Genomic DNA, 12790 nt, shown 5'->3' with positions numbered 1-12790 from the left:
TTCTTTGTTCATGTGCATCTTACATCCATCACTGGAAGAAAGAACTTTAAAAAGCAGCCACCCTTGTTAAATTAATACCAAATTAAGAAAAGCAAATCTGAAAAGCTGTTATACACAGGAATGTCTGGTAAAGACTACTCAGAGGCACTAGTATTAATATTTTCTGTATACATCTCATAGTATTGAATGATTACAATTGTTCTTCCAAGAGTCTAATCTTCAGAAGAAAATACTACTCTAGTCCTTCACCAAGTAATGACATCCTCTGCTACACAGTCCTTGCTGTAATAATTGCAAGGGGGAAGAAATCTGATTACTGTTGGAAAAATTACCAAATAAAAATCCCAAATGCTTTAAACAATTCTATTACCTTCAATCGATAATATTATCTGGAAGAGAGATATGAGTAAATACATTACATGTGTAATGCATTTGTGGAAAACAACCATACCCTCTGCAAGAGCTCAACGTAGCATTTAACAAGCTAAGGTAAGAAGGCAGAAATCAGACCCTTCTTAATGCATGAGATTCTCTGAATTTTTGAGCTGTGCCTCTGCTTATTTTAAGTAATGACAGAAACATCTAAGAATTAGAAAGGTACTTATATACAAGTGAAGCTAAGCATGCACTCTTGAAAAGGAATTCTAGATATTTACTCTTTAAGCACAAGTAATTTACACTACTGCTACATGTACTGCAGTATGCCCTACACTTTGCTTCCCTAACTCAGCAATTCTCACACATTTCTCACATATCTACTGAGTTTATGAAGAAAATCTCTCTGTACAAAGAATATAAAATTGCATGTTCTTTCTAAGTAATCATTATAAAGCTTTGCTTATTCTCTGTTGTTATCTGAGAGAAGAAAGCATAGTGACTTTATTAGGGGGAGGGAAGGCAATGCAGAGTGAAGAAAATGTAATCTGACTAGTGAGTATTTAAAGTTGTAATAATCCTTTTTGCTAATAATTTCAATAAGAGCCCCCAAACCAGAAACAACTCCCACCAACCCACCCATAGCAAAGCATTTCTTTGGTCCCAGTTCACATTATTCCCATACTAAAATGCTCCTTGGGATTCATATAGAAGAATATTACTTGAAGGATAAGCAGGAACAACAGCTTTAGTAGTTGTTTTAGTAAAGCTTTGTATTGATTTTGCTTATGTCATTAAATGAGCAAAACTGGAAAAGATCCCAGAAAGAGTGAGAAGTAAGCTGGCAACAAGTTCCCCAGCTCAAGCACAAAAGCACATTAGCAAGCAAAATGTGAGAGAAAACAAGGTGATGGGGGCAAGGGTGTGATAAGATAGGAAATTAGGCCTATTAAATGGCCAGCAACTTACTGAACATTGGTAAATAGAACCTCAGAGAGATAGATATTGGGAAGCATGTAAGCAATAAGCTGCTGTGATGGCAGGTTACAGACTATCACCAGGTTTAAAATTAAATTAGTCAAATATTCAAGGGACTAAATAAGAAAAAATGGTCTGTGATGACCTGTAAGATTACAAATAAATGACCACTTCCCCTCTGAAAAAGTGGAGTGCTTGGAGACAAGTAGAAGACGCTTTACTTTATTTTTTCTTCTACTTTCTTCTTAAGTATTGGGTTGAGATGGAAAAGATAAAAACCCACAGAGGGGACAGGAAGAAGTCAGGAGAAAAGCTTCCAAGAGAGCTGAAAATAGCACTCTATCACAGTGACTAAGGCTGGGTCTCCACTTACAAGAAGGTGCGTGTTTTACTGCATCATGAGTAAGGCGTGGGTCCTCCTCCAGAAGTACAGCGGAGCAGAGGCACTACAGGTTTTACCACAAGGTTAGCCTTGGGCAGAAGCCTTTACAGCAAGCCCTGCTAGAGCCTAATCTATCCAAATCTAATCTATTTTCTCCAACCACATCTGGCTAATGAAAGATATCACTTCTCTCTAACAACCTTGCCTAATTTTGTCTCTGCTTGAGATTTTAAAAGTTATCATGCACTACTATTACTTTATAATACAAAACCAATTAGACTTTGTCACCAGTAATATTACCATTATCTGCTCTTGCAAAAGACTGCCATGGGCTATCCAGTAACTCTGTATGTTCAGCTATGTGAACATCAACGTACTTACTACACAAGTGCTTTCATCAGAGGTGAAATAAAGTTTTGTCTTATTATTCAAGCTAGCTGCATTGCAGGTATGTATGTTTAAAACATGTTGTGCAACATAACAGGACAAAAGTTCTTACCAAATTCAAATATTTAAGTTTGGATATCATTCTCTGCTCTGATTAACATTTTCATACTTCTGCGAATTCTACAGGCCACATGTTTAATCATAAAACAAGGTTATTACTCTACTAGGGTCATGGTGAACAAGGCAGACACTGATCTGAAGTAATGAATTTATTCTCTCCTCAGTATAAATTTAGTATGTTTATCAATCCTTACCTGAGAAATCATTAGGACTATGAACACCTATCAGGGATATGCTCACTAGGCATTCAAAATGACTGAACAATTTAAAGAATGTTTTACTGCTCTTCTAGGATTGTTGTTTTTTTTGCAAGTGCTTCGTTAGATTTGGTATGCAGCTTGGAAATTACAAGAATGAAACTGGCTAAAGTTTACTGTAACCAAGAATCCTCTTTCTGATATTGCCAGTCTTTTGAAGAATGCAAGTGTGAAGAAAAATAATCTTTTTTTCCCCAAACCCCACATTATATTACTCTATTATGAATTTATAAAATGTTGCAAACTTGAAATAGTTTGCAGACAAAGAGCCATGAGTCCTTGGTTCTGAGCACTTAAATCTCAGGAGTCTTTACAAAAGTCATCTTGATCTTAAGTCATGTTATTGCTAACTAAACAAGTGGAGTGCAGACCACTTCTCAAGGTGACACTCACAGCCTACACCTAAAGTGTCCCACAAACACAGGAACAGCAAGATAAAAGAAGGAAAAATATTATCCTGCATCCATACACAACAAACACACAGAATACGAGAACTTAGAAACACGCAGACAATGCATGATGATTTACGCGATGTGAAGTGACTGTCTATCAGCTGTCTTGATAAGAAGGAGAATTTTCAAATAACATAATGATCTTCCATTCTATACAGATAAACAGAGAACCTGCACTTTTGGGTTTTACATAAACACACTCTGCTGATCAACCACTGCAGCCTATGCCATGGCACTGCTCTATGATCACGTCCAGTTCACAGCTTTAAAGGTTAGCCCAGGTGAATTTAACTGTGCAGATGCCCTACTACAACTGTGAACACACGTCTTTCTGCGTAAGCTGGTGTTTTCCTTAAAAGCATCCAGAAATCCCTGACATCTGAAAAAAAAAAACCCAAACAAGCCCAAACAACTGAACTTTTTTTTTACAGCTGCTATCTCAGTCCCAAAAGATGCAGGATTGTGATAAGCTCAGACAGTACTTTCCAATGCTTCTGGTTTACACTATTTTACTATGATAGCTATAGTGTGCCTGGTCACTACTCAGAAAAAAATAAGATGAAACAAGCACACGGAAAACTGCCTTAAAAACAAGGACTATCTTATCCTCTTGGATTTTTAATGTTAGATTCAATAGGATACCCAGCAAAACTGTCTAAGCTGCATCATCACGTACAGCTATGAAGTCTTCAACTGTCCTTCAGATTTCAGCAACCCTTTGATTTTACTGTTTCATGAAGTTATTCACAGAAAAACAAAAAAGGAGAAACAGTCTCTCAGCGGAAACTCAACTGGCCCAATTTAAAGCCCAGTTCAGCAATAAGAAGAAAGAACACACACTCTTATGAATTAATTCTGAATGCGAGAAAAGTAGAAACATGTTAACAAACAGGCTCGGTAGTCGATGTGGAGAAGAAGCCAATTATTAAAACAGATTCAGCTGCATTACAATTCATTACACTGAATGATGTGAATGTTTCAATAGAATTTTCCTGTCTTCACGGTTGTTTTCTGAAACATTTGACTGCAGAGGACATTTATTCTTAATTTACCACTACCTAGAGGGGAGTAAACATTCGAGAATGAAGATCTAGAAAAAATGGTGAAGTCATAAGAAAAATGTTGTTTGGCAATTCTGAAATTCCAGCAAGACTAAAAAAACAACTAACAACAACAAAAAAGCACCCACACAAAAAGCAAGCATTGTGTTTCCAACAACAAAAAAATCTAACAGTTCATGTCATGACCGGAACACAAACAAGCTAAGTTTGAAACATGTAATGCAAGCAACTTACTACTTGTAAGTTAAGCAACTTACAAGTAGTATATTCATTCTGGAGGGCAGCACAGAGCATAAACGTATATTTAAAAACAAAGGTTGAAGCTACTAAAAGATAGTATCTAAACTGAAATGCTAACGTGCTTTCTTTCCAATAGCGCAATGTTTGGAAAGCTCAAGCTCACAAGCTGTTAGTAGGCCAATTAGTAAGAAATTTGTCTTAGGGCTTTAGCTGCACCAGTGTTTTCTAGCTCCACATTAATAGTAAAATCATCTCTCCTTCTTATACGATAGTTTGTCAATGAATCTGCTCTACTGGAAAAGTGTTTAACATCAGTAAGATATTAAGGCTAGGTCTATACTATATTCTGAGAACAAGAAAGAAAGCCTCTGCAAGTGCAAATACAAATCACTGATGGAGAATGTAATTTTACAGAAATCACTGTACTTGCACTTAGAAGAAAAATGAAATCACTTTTTCTGTGTTAAAACTACGGTTATCAATTAGAAGCTAGCAGGAGGTCTGTCTGCTGAACAACAGCAATTGTAATGATAAAAACTTACCACAGTTATAGTAGAAATACTAATTTCCAAATATAATCAGGTGTCATGGGGGAAAAAATCCTGCTGTTAGTGAGGATTAGAAAATTTCAAGTGCAGAGTTTGAAAATGAAGCTATACTATTATAAACTGGAAGTCCTCGTGACCCTGTAACAGTAGATAGCCCACTGAGAACAAGGCTTCATGGAACATAACCTCTTTGTTCTAGTTCAGCGTTTAACTCCAGTGACCACGTCAGTGCAGTTTTCAGAACACCAACCACAAACAATCCAACCTGATACTCACCTGTGAACCTGAAAAACCCCATGAAGTATGAAACAAGTAGTACAATCAAACCACATATATTCATCCTTAACTTTAACACTGTATATTCCTTTATGAGGCGTAAAAAGAACATTGAAGCGTGAAGCTACATTTTGCCCTCATTCGTTCTAAAATACTTCTCTTTATGAAAGGAAAATGAAACCAAACATCTAGATCACCTGTCCCACAACTGTCAGATTCACACAAAGGCTTCCAAATGGATACTGTAATTCATGACCTTGCTATCTCTGTGCATAATGCTGTAGCTAAACACCTGTTTTTCCCTGCAACATAGGAGCCTGCTCAAGACTTGAACGGAAACAAACCAAATGACAAAAAGAATTTGCATAGAGAAAACGCAAGCCTTCAAAATAAGATTAGGAGAGCATACCCTGCTCTTACCACTCTAAACCCCCCTATGACCTCATGGTGTACTTATGACCAAAGAAAATAATCTTACAAGGCAAAAAACACAGGCATTCTCCACTTTGCTAGAGCCCATCTCCTGTGGATAAGAAAGATACAGCTGTACTCTTGAACCCATAAGGCTTGGAAACTAGGCCATTCTTCTGCTTAAGGCACTGAACGAAAGAATTCTTGTCAGATACTTTCTCCCACGCCCCCTCTGTCCAAATCAAAACCATGTGTTCTTAATGTGCAAAAGCAAATCCAGAAGGGAAAAAGAGAGGGGAAAAAAAAAAGAAAGAAATTGGTATAATCATTATTATCACAATCTGACCATTCTCTTATCTCCTGCCCTGTTGGGTTATTTTCCTCTTTGAAATGCAACTGTCTAGTAGCCTCCATGTCAGAAAACATTGGATGGCATCAGACATCAGCCTTCCCTCACTAGCCTGAAAATAGGTGTATATGTCAAAATTATTGTTATTTGTATAATAATGACGCAAATCACACAAGCATAGGTCTCTGTGTTATCCTTCCTTAATAATCCCTCTGCCATGACATCTCTTCATCATTCTCATATGGCACTGGTTAGGTTAAGGCAAACCACAGTCCCCACATTCTTCCTTGACTCTGGCCAGTGTTACCATCTGGCACTCCTGCCTTGTTTGTTCCTTCTGCTGGAGACATGCACAATCTCTGTAGCACAAATAGTCAAATTCTACGAGTCTGAAAAGCACAAAGCAAAATAATACCTTAAAGTTTAGCTACATGTGTGACACTGCAACACAAATAATTAATAATACCTTCACAAATAATAGTAATACCTTTCAAAAGATTAAGTTGTACTAACTGTAGAAGCATTCTGATGGAGAGCCTCACATCAGAAAAAGCAACACTACAGCATTATCATTTTTATTAATTTTATGAAAGCAACTAGTATACAGCTGACCACTGAACAAGTCTTTTCTTATACAGAGCTCCAAAAAACATTTAAGAGAATACATTACTGACATATTTTCTTTTGCCTTAATTCAGGAAACCCATTCCCCAGTTTAATGACATGATACAAACCAACACAATATAAAGGGCAAAAATATAAAAGCCCATCTTCCCTCAATGAGTATCAACTCAATGAAAAAAAAAAGCTATTCTAGCTCAAAACTTTTGATTCCTGTCTCTCTCATCCTTCAGCTTAGGCAGAGATGGAAAGCTCAGTTCACCCAAACTAAACCAAACCACTAACTATCAAGTGTTCCAATGCAATGAAACATTACCTACCACAACCTATGTAAAATGTATCAAGAGGAAGCTGTTAACAGTTACTTGTGCAAAATCGAAACACTGGAAAATTAGTATTTTGAATACTACTCTTATCCCTCTCTTGAAAAAAAGGAAATCTGGTAACAGACATAAAAATAATCTCTGTCATACTGCTTCCACCTATTAATTTCGCCAAGTTTCCCAATAAACCATTCAATAGGAGTGTTTGACACTCATATTCTATTTTGTTTCTTTAAGCACAGCTTTCATAAAAAATATTCCCAAATGAAAATATTGATAGACATCTGCTTGAGAAGTTAAACATAGCACTGGGAGATGTAAATAACAGCAAAAAGGAAAAGACACAAAGAGGGTGTGAATTGCTGTAACCGGACCTGTCTGTTCCACACACATTGACTGTTTCACTGCTTCCCTCCACCTGTTGCTTGTCCCTTGTTGGTGGTCCCTGTGCCTTAGACACCAGCTTTCTGATAAGACCTTATCAAGTAATCTGCTGCACAACTTTATCCCTTTCTAGATCATTTTCAAAGGGTACTGTGGGATAAAAGGCACAAAGAATTATGGAAATATGCACAGTTTTCACCCACCCTTCCAGGAACTCCCATAATTCCTCAAGGAATGTATATTCTTTTGATAGGGGCTATATCCAATTATTATATCTTCTTTTTTCCAAATGAAAAAACACACACTTGCATACTTACTGAGAAAAGCATACATTGACATTTTATTTCTTTTCTACTTTAAAGAGCACCAAAAGCAGCTGCCAAGAGACAGGGGGTGGCACTGGTAGGGTATTTCCCTGTGATTTCATGCCTCACACCACGTGCAAGCCACAGCTGGACATATATGCAGGTTTGTACTCAGAACCATCAATCAGCTCTCTTCAGGGTACAGAGATACAGTCTGTCCCTTGAGAGACACACAATGGAGCTACATTGCTGAGATGGCCATGCATACAAGATGAAGATCTCCTGAAGATCACCATTAGCTGCAGAACTTGTGAGAGCTTTGCTAATATATGTACTCAAGAACTGAAAATATGCACTACAAAGATGAAGTTATTTACCAGGTCAAAACCACTCATACTTACGCTGCTCTTTAACTGCTCACTCTTTCCAGTAACTTCTCCCTTTAGCTGCAACTTCTTAACACCTCAGTTGCTGACGCTTACTAGCTAAACTTTGTGCATCAAGACCCATTGGCATAAACACTTCTCTATTCCATTAGTGCTTATTAGCAGGAGGAAGCACATGCAAAGTAAATTAAGAGTTTCACCTCAGCCTGACAGAATCCATTTTAAATCACAGAATGCTGCTGTTTGGGAAGTCAGCAACAGACCTCCTCCTCCTCCATCCCACAAGTGTCACTTCAGCAAAAAGTCTTACGTAAAGGAGATCACGGGTAGCAAAGAGGAATTCCTGAGACTCCCCAATGGGCAGAAGCTACAATCTCCCTGATATCACTGCTCCAAACCCCAGTCAATGCTTTACTAATAACAGCACTTGAATTATTTTGTGCAGATTTGGGAACTTACTCCTGAACAGCTCTTTACTGTTTATCCCACTGGAGGATTATATTCCTTAGTGTTAGGTTACAGACTTATACCAAGATTTTCAGGAGCAAATGTGCAATTCTGAGTATGTTGTTATACTGTACAAACCTGCTTTGTTGGTTTAGGGGTCAGGGGGGAGGTTGATAATGCACTGTCTGAAATAATAACAACAAAAAAATACTCCTTACTCATCTCTATGTGTCAAAAGAGAATATTCAAATGGAGCATATTATTTTCTAAATTAACTACTCACTTTAATTGGAGTTTTCATTCTATAAAAGTTGATGGCATTTGTGAATGATTTCCATTTGCCTTGTACCTTGCAAATCCTATGTGCTATATTACTGGACAGATGCATGAATATTTCTTCCTGTCATCTCTCTCTCATCTACATTCCTATATACTGAAATGGAGACTCATGAGTCTCAAACCCAGACTTTGTCTTTTAATTAAATCTAAACTTTCATTTTAATCTCAAGGACTTGCTTTCATTCTGACAGTAATATAGGACTCATGAGTCCATGAAGTGTAAGGACAGACCAAATGCATTTATTTGCTTTAACTAGTAACCGGGCTGACATTGCTATGTCAATTCAGCTTCCACTGAGCAACTGATACTAAAAAGGTCATTATAACAAGACAGGAAGCTAGGGTTTCACTTCTTTAACTATATTATCTCATTTCTGTTACCTTTGTCTTGCAAATCCTCTTCTCATATTCACTTTTCACTTCATATAATTCAATAACCTATTCAGCAGACACTGCTGCTTTGGCTTGTACAGTAACAAATATTATTAGCTCCTACTGTGGGCCAGGACCTCTACACGTTGATGCAATACAAACAAGCATCTTCTTCAACCAATTTCAACCCACCAGGCCACCTTCCTTCGTTTCTTACTGATCACTTTCTACCAAAGTCAAAGTTGGGTGTGACTGCATGCATTAAATTTTGTATGACTCTTGCGCCTTCTGCCACCTTCTCGCATGTAACTATATCTAACCCACATTCCAAACACACCTCTTTAATATTGGTCCCTCTGCTAAGACTGAAGTTTCATACCTCCCATACTACTGCCTATTTAAATAATCACCACCAATGGACCGGACCAAACATGGTCCGGGATTTTAAGATTTCCCAGGTACACTGCCTATCATAACCAAGGCTGGTTATTTTCTGCTGGAAGACCACCACGACACTATGCTGCTGCTTCATCAAGTCCGGGTGGAGCAGAGGAAAAGCGCAATTATGTTTAAACAGCGCACAAAGGAAGATACAAACAATCAACTCGGGAGGTACCTCGGACACGACACCAGCCTCTCTCAACTGCAACACAAAGCAAAACAGAAGAAGAAATACAGCAACAGCTACGCTGAGGACCACCTTCGAGGTGCAAATCAAACAAAGGACAAGTACGGTTGAACCTCAGAAGGCGAGACAGGACCGAGCGCCAGGCAGTTCGGAAGCGCCCCAGTGGGCGCCCCGGCCCCGCTGCAAGGGGTACACGGAGTGGGGGACGCGTGAAGGCAGTGCAGCCCAGCATGCAGCCCGCGGGGCCACAGGCCTCTCCCCGGCAAGGCACCGAAGCAAATCGCCTGTTTGCGCTTACAGCCGCAAAGTACATATAAGGGCAGCCCGGCCCAGCCCAACAACGCCTGGAAGAGGTTGTCCGGTCTCGGTACGGAACGTCGGCCTCCTGCCGACCCTGCCGGAGGCCCGGGGCAGCGGTTGGGCTGGGGCGACGTGGATCCTAGCGCGCCGGACCCGCCCCGGCAGCGCCGCATGGAGGAGCCTAAGGCGCGGGCAGGCGGCGGAGCCGGCCCGGCGCTGGGGAGTGCCCGGCCCGCCAGGCGAGGGGACGGCTGCGGCCCTCCCACCCCCCGGGCACCCGGCCTGGGCGGCAGGACAGGACAAGCAGGGCCGGGTCGCAGCCAGGTGCCGGGGAGAGGCGGCTACGGAGGGGGCGTCGGGCGGGGGAAGGGGCGCGGAAGGATAAGGCCCGGCGCAGCACTCACGTTCTCCGTGTCCCGCTCGTTGACGGTGGGCAGCGGCGTCCGAGTGGACATCTTGTGAGCCGCGGCGCCGCACCCGGCGCGCTCAGAGGAAGGCCGCCCGCTCTCTTTAGGCCGCGGCGGAGGCCGCCGGCTGCTCCTGCCGGCAGCCGGGCGCACACGGCGGGCCTCCCGCCGCGCTGCCGGCCTCGCTAGGCTCCCGGCGCCATGGTCTCACCCGCCCGGCCGACCCTCTGCGCTCCCGCCCGCCTCGCCGCCGCCGGGCTTCGCGCAGCTCGACCGCCGGCTCCTCCTCCTCCTGCCCGCTCAGGTGAGCGGCCGGGAGCGTAGGGCGGCCGCGGCACCTCCTCGCAGCATCCGGCGGCGACACCGACTCCTCCTCCTGCCGCCGCTACCCCACGCTCCCTGCCCCGTCTCTCCCCTCCCCTTGTCCTCCCTGCCCCCGCCCCGCCGCGCTGCGCCCGGCCCAGCCGGCCAGGCTCCACCGCCCCGCTCCGCAGGAAGCGCTGGCGGGAGCGGCAAACGCGGGCGGGTGGCCTCTGCCGGCGCCACCGTCCCTCCCGCCGCGGCAGCCGTGACGGGTGGTGCTGCGCCGGGCACAGCCGGGGTCGGTGCTGGCCGGGAGGGCTCGCCGGGCGCTCGGCCGAGAGGGATTGTCCCTGCCCATGGCAGGGGGGTTGGAACTAGATGATCTTGAGGTCCTTTCCAATCCTAACTATTCTATGATTCTATGATCGGGCCGCGGCAGGTGTGCTGCTTCGGGAGGGAGAAAGAGGGGACGGGCGATACGGTGCCCGGGGAGAAGGCCAGCGGAGCTCGGGGCTCAGGAGCCTGCGGAGCCCCCAGCGTGAGGAGTGCGAGGCCGGGCCCACGGGGGTACTGGTGTCCGGTGCAGCTTGGCGAGAGGCTCGCCACGGAGACTCTCCCATTACCAGAGGTCAGCCTTAGGAAAGTCGGTGGGACGGCTGTACCCGCCTCCGGCACAGCTCCGAGTTCACAAGTCACAGACTTTCTGGAGGCTCCTAAACCCCTGTGTCAGCGTCTGTGTAAATCGTTGGTGTGCCTGAGCCAGCCTGTTTTACCCGCTTTGAAGCTGAAACGGGATCAGCAAAACTGCGATACATCTACCCGCTTAGGTCCAACCCGCACACAGTACTCAAATGCTTAACCAATGACCTCATGTACTTAAAATTAGAACCATACAGGCATTTTTTGTCTTTGAGATGTTACTGGTGTTTACATGACATTAACCCTCCTCCAAATTCTAGAAGTAATCATGAAAAAACAACCTCCCCTGCACCAAACCGCAACAAAAACAATGCGCCTGAGTTTCCATTGCAGTATATTGATGGGGTTTTGTAGCTGAGGCTATAAACACCATAAATGCTGTGAGCACAGTCATTGTTCTGAAAGACCTTCCTCATGGAAAGTACTATGATGGATTGCATGTGCTTTTGAAGGGGCATAGACTGTTATTCATTACCTATATTTATAGGTAATATGTATGTATGCACCTATATTTATAGGTATATTTATGGGTAAATGCGCTAGAGTGTATTTAGCTCTGGCTGAGCTAGCTCTGCATTAGTGCCCCTGACAGTGGAGTTTTCCAGCTGTTTAGGAAAACAGCTCTTCCTCTGTAGCTGTTGCAGGCACAGGCAGAGATCATCCCCATGTGTTGTACAAGCAGTGTGACTGGACTCGCTTTTTGCACATTCAGCATCCTGTTGCTCTGAGAGTGGATGATTTGTGTGGCTGGAATGACAGAGGTTCCCAGTGAGTCCTCAGCATAAAGCCTCCCAAGTCCTTGGAAGGGCCCAGCTCTCTCCTCACAGAGCTGGCATTACTGACTGCAAAGGAAACTTCAGGGGTCTTCATTTTCCTGGAAATAAAACAACCCAAGGTTTGGTTTACTCAGGGTAAACAGCTATGGTCTAGCCCTAACAAGTTTGTTGACCACCATGAGGGGAGACGATGTGTGGCCATGAAAGGTGAAGGGTGGTCATGAGAGGAGATCAAGAGGGGAAAAAAGATAAAGCCATGAGGGGAAGCCATGAGGAGTGAGGATGTATGGCCTTGAGGGGTGAGGGGAGATCATGAAGGGAGAGGACGGGCAGCCATGAGGGAAGATTGTGAGGGGAAAAGAGGGGTGACCATGAGGGAAGACCATGAGGGGAGAGAAGGGGTGGCCATGAGGGGTGAAGAGTGATTGTAAGAGGAGATCATGAGGGGAGAGGAAGGGCAGCCATGAGGGAAGATCATGTTGGAGAGGAGGGATGGCCATGAGGGGCTGTGAAGAGGGGAGATTGTGAGGGGAGAGGAAGGGCATCCATGAGGGAAGATGTGGGGGAAAAGGAGAGGTGAACATGAAGGGAGATCATGAGTGGAAAGAAGCGTAGCCATGAGGGGAGATCATGACAAAAGAGGAGGGGCGGCATGAGGGAAGAT

The 12790-nt window shown here is 43.4% G+C and overlaps 1 protein-coding gene across 5 annotated transcripts in view; it reads right to left on the bottom strand.

Moving 5' to 3' along the window:
* Positions 1-10729, bottom strand: part of MARK1 (microtubule affinity regulating kinase 1) — a 60064-nt gene extending 49335 nt beyond the window's left edge. For 2 of the 5 annotated variants that reach the window (XR_004549441.1, XR_004549442.1), the window contains exon 1: positions 10346-10723. Coding sequence is in view for 2 of the 5 variants with exons in the window: in XM_034060308.1 (XP_033916199.1) it covers positions 10346-10396 (51 nt within the window). In the remaining 3 variants the exon portion in view is untranslated. Of the gene's footprint in view, positions 1-10345 lie in introns of all 5 variants that reach the window. The other 3 variants (XM_034060308.1, XM_034060309.1, XR_004549443.1) reach the window with 2 other exon arrangements.
* Between the last annotated feature and the right edge of the window lie 2061 nt (positions 10730-12790).

The sequence above is a fragment of the Melopsittacus undulatus genome, chromosome 3 (assembly GCF_012275295.1).
Source record: "Melopsittacus undulatus isolate bMelUnd1 chromosome 3, bMelUnd1.mat.Z, whole genome shotgun sequence".
NCBI classification, from domain to species: Eukaryota; Metazoa; Chordata; class Aves; order Psittaciformes; family Psittaculidae; genus Melopsittacus; species Melopsittacus undulatus.
Note: the sequence above shows the minus strand (reverse complement) of the source record. Positions and strands in the feature narration are given on the sequence as shown.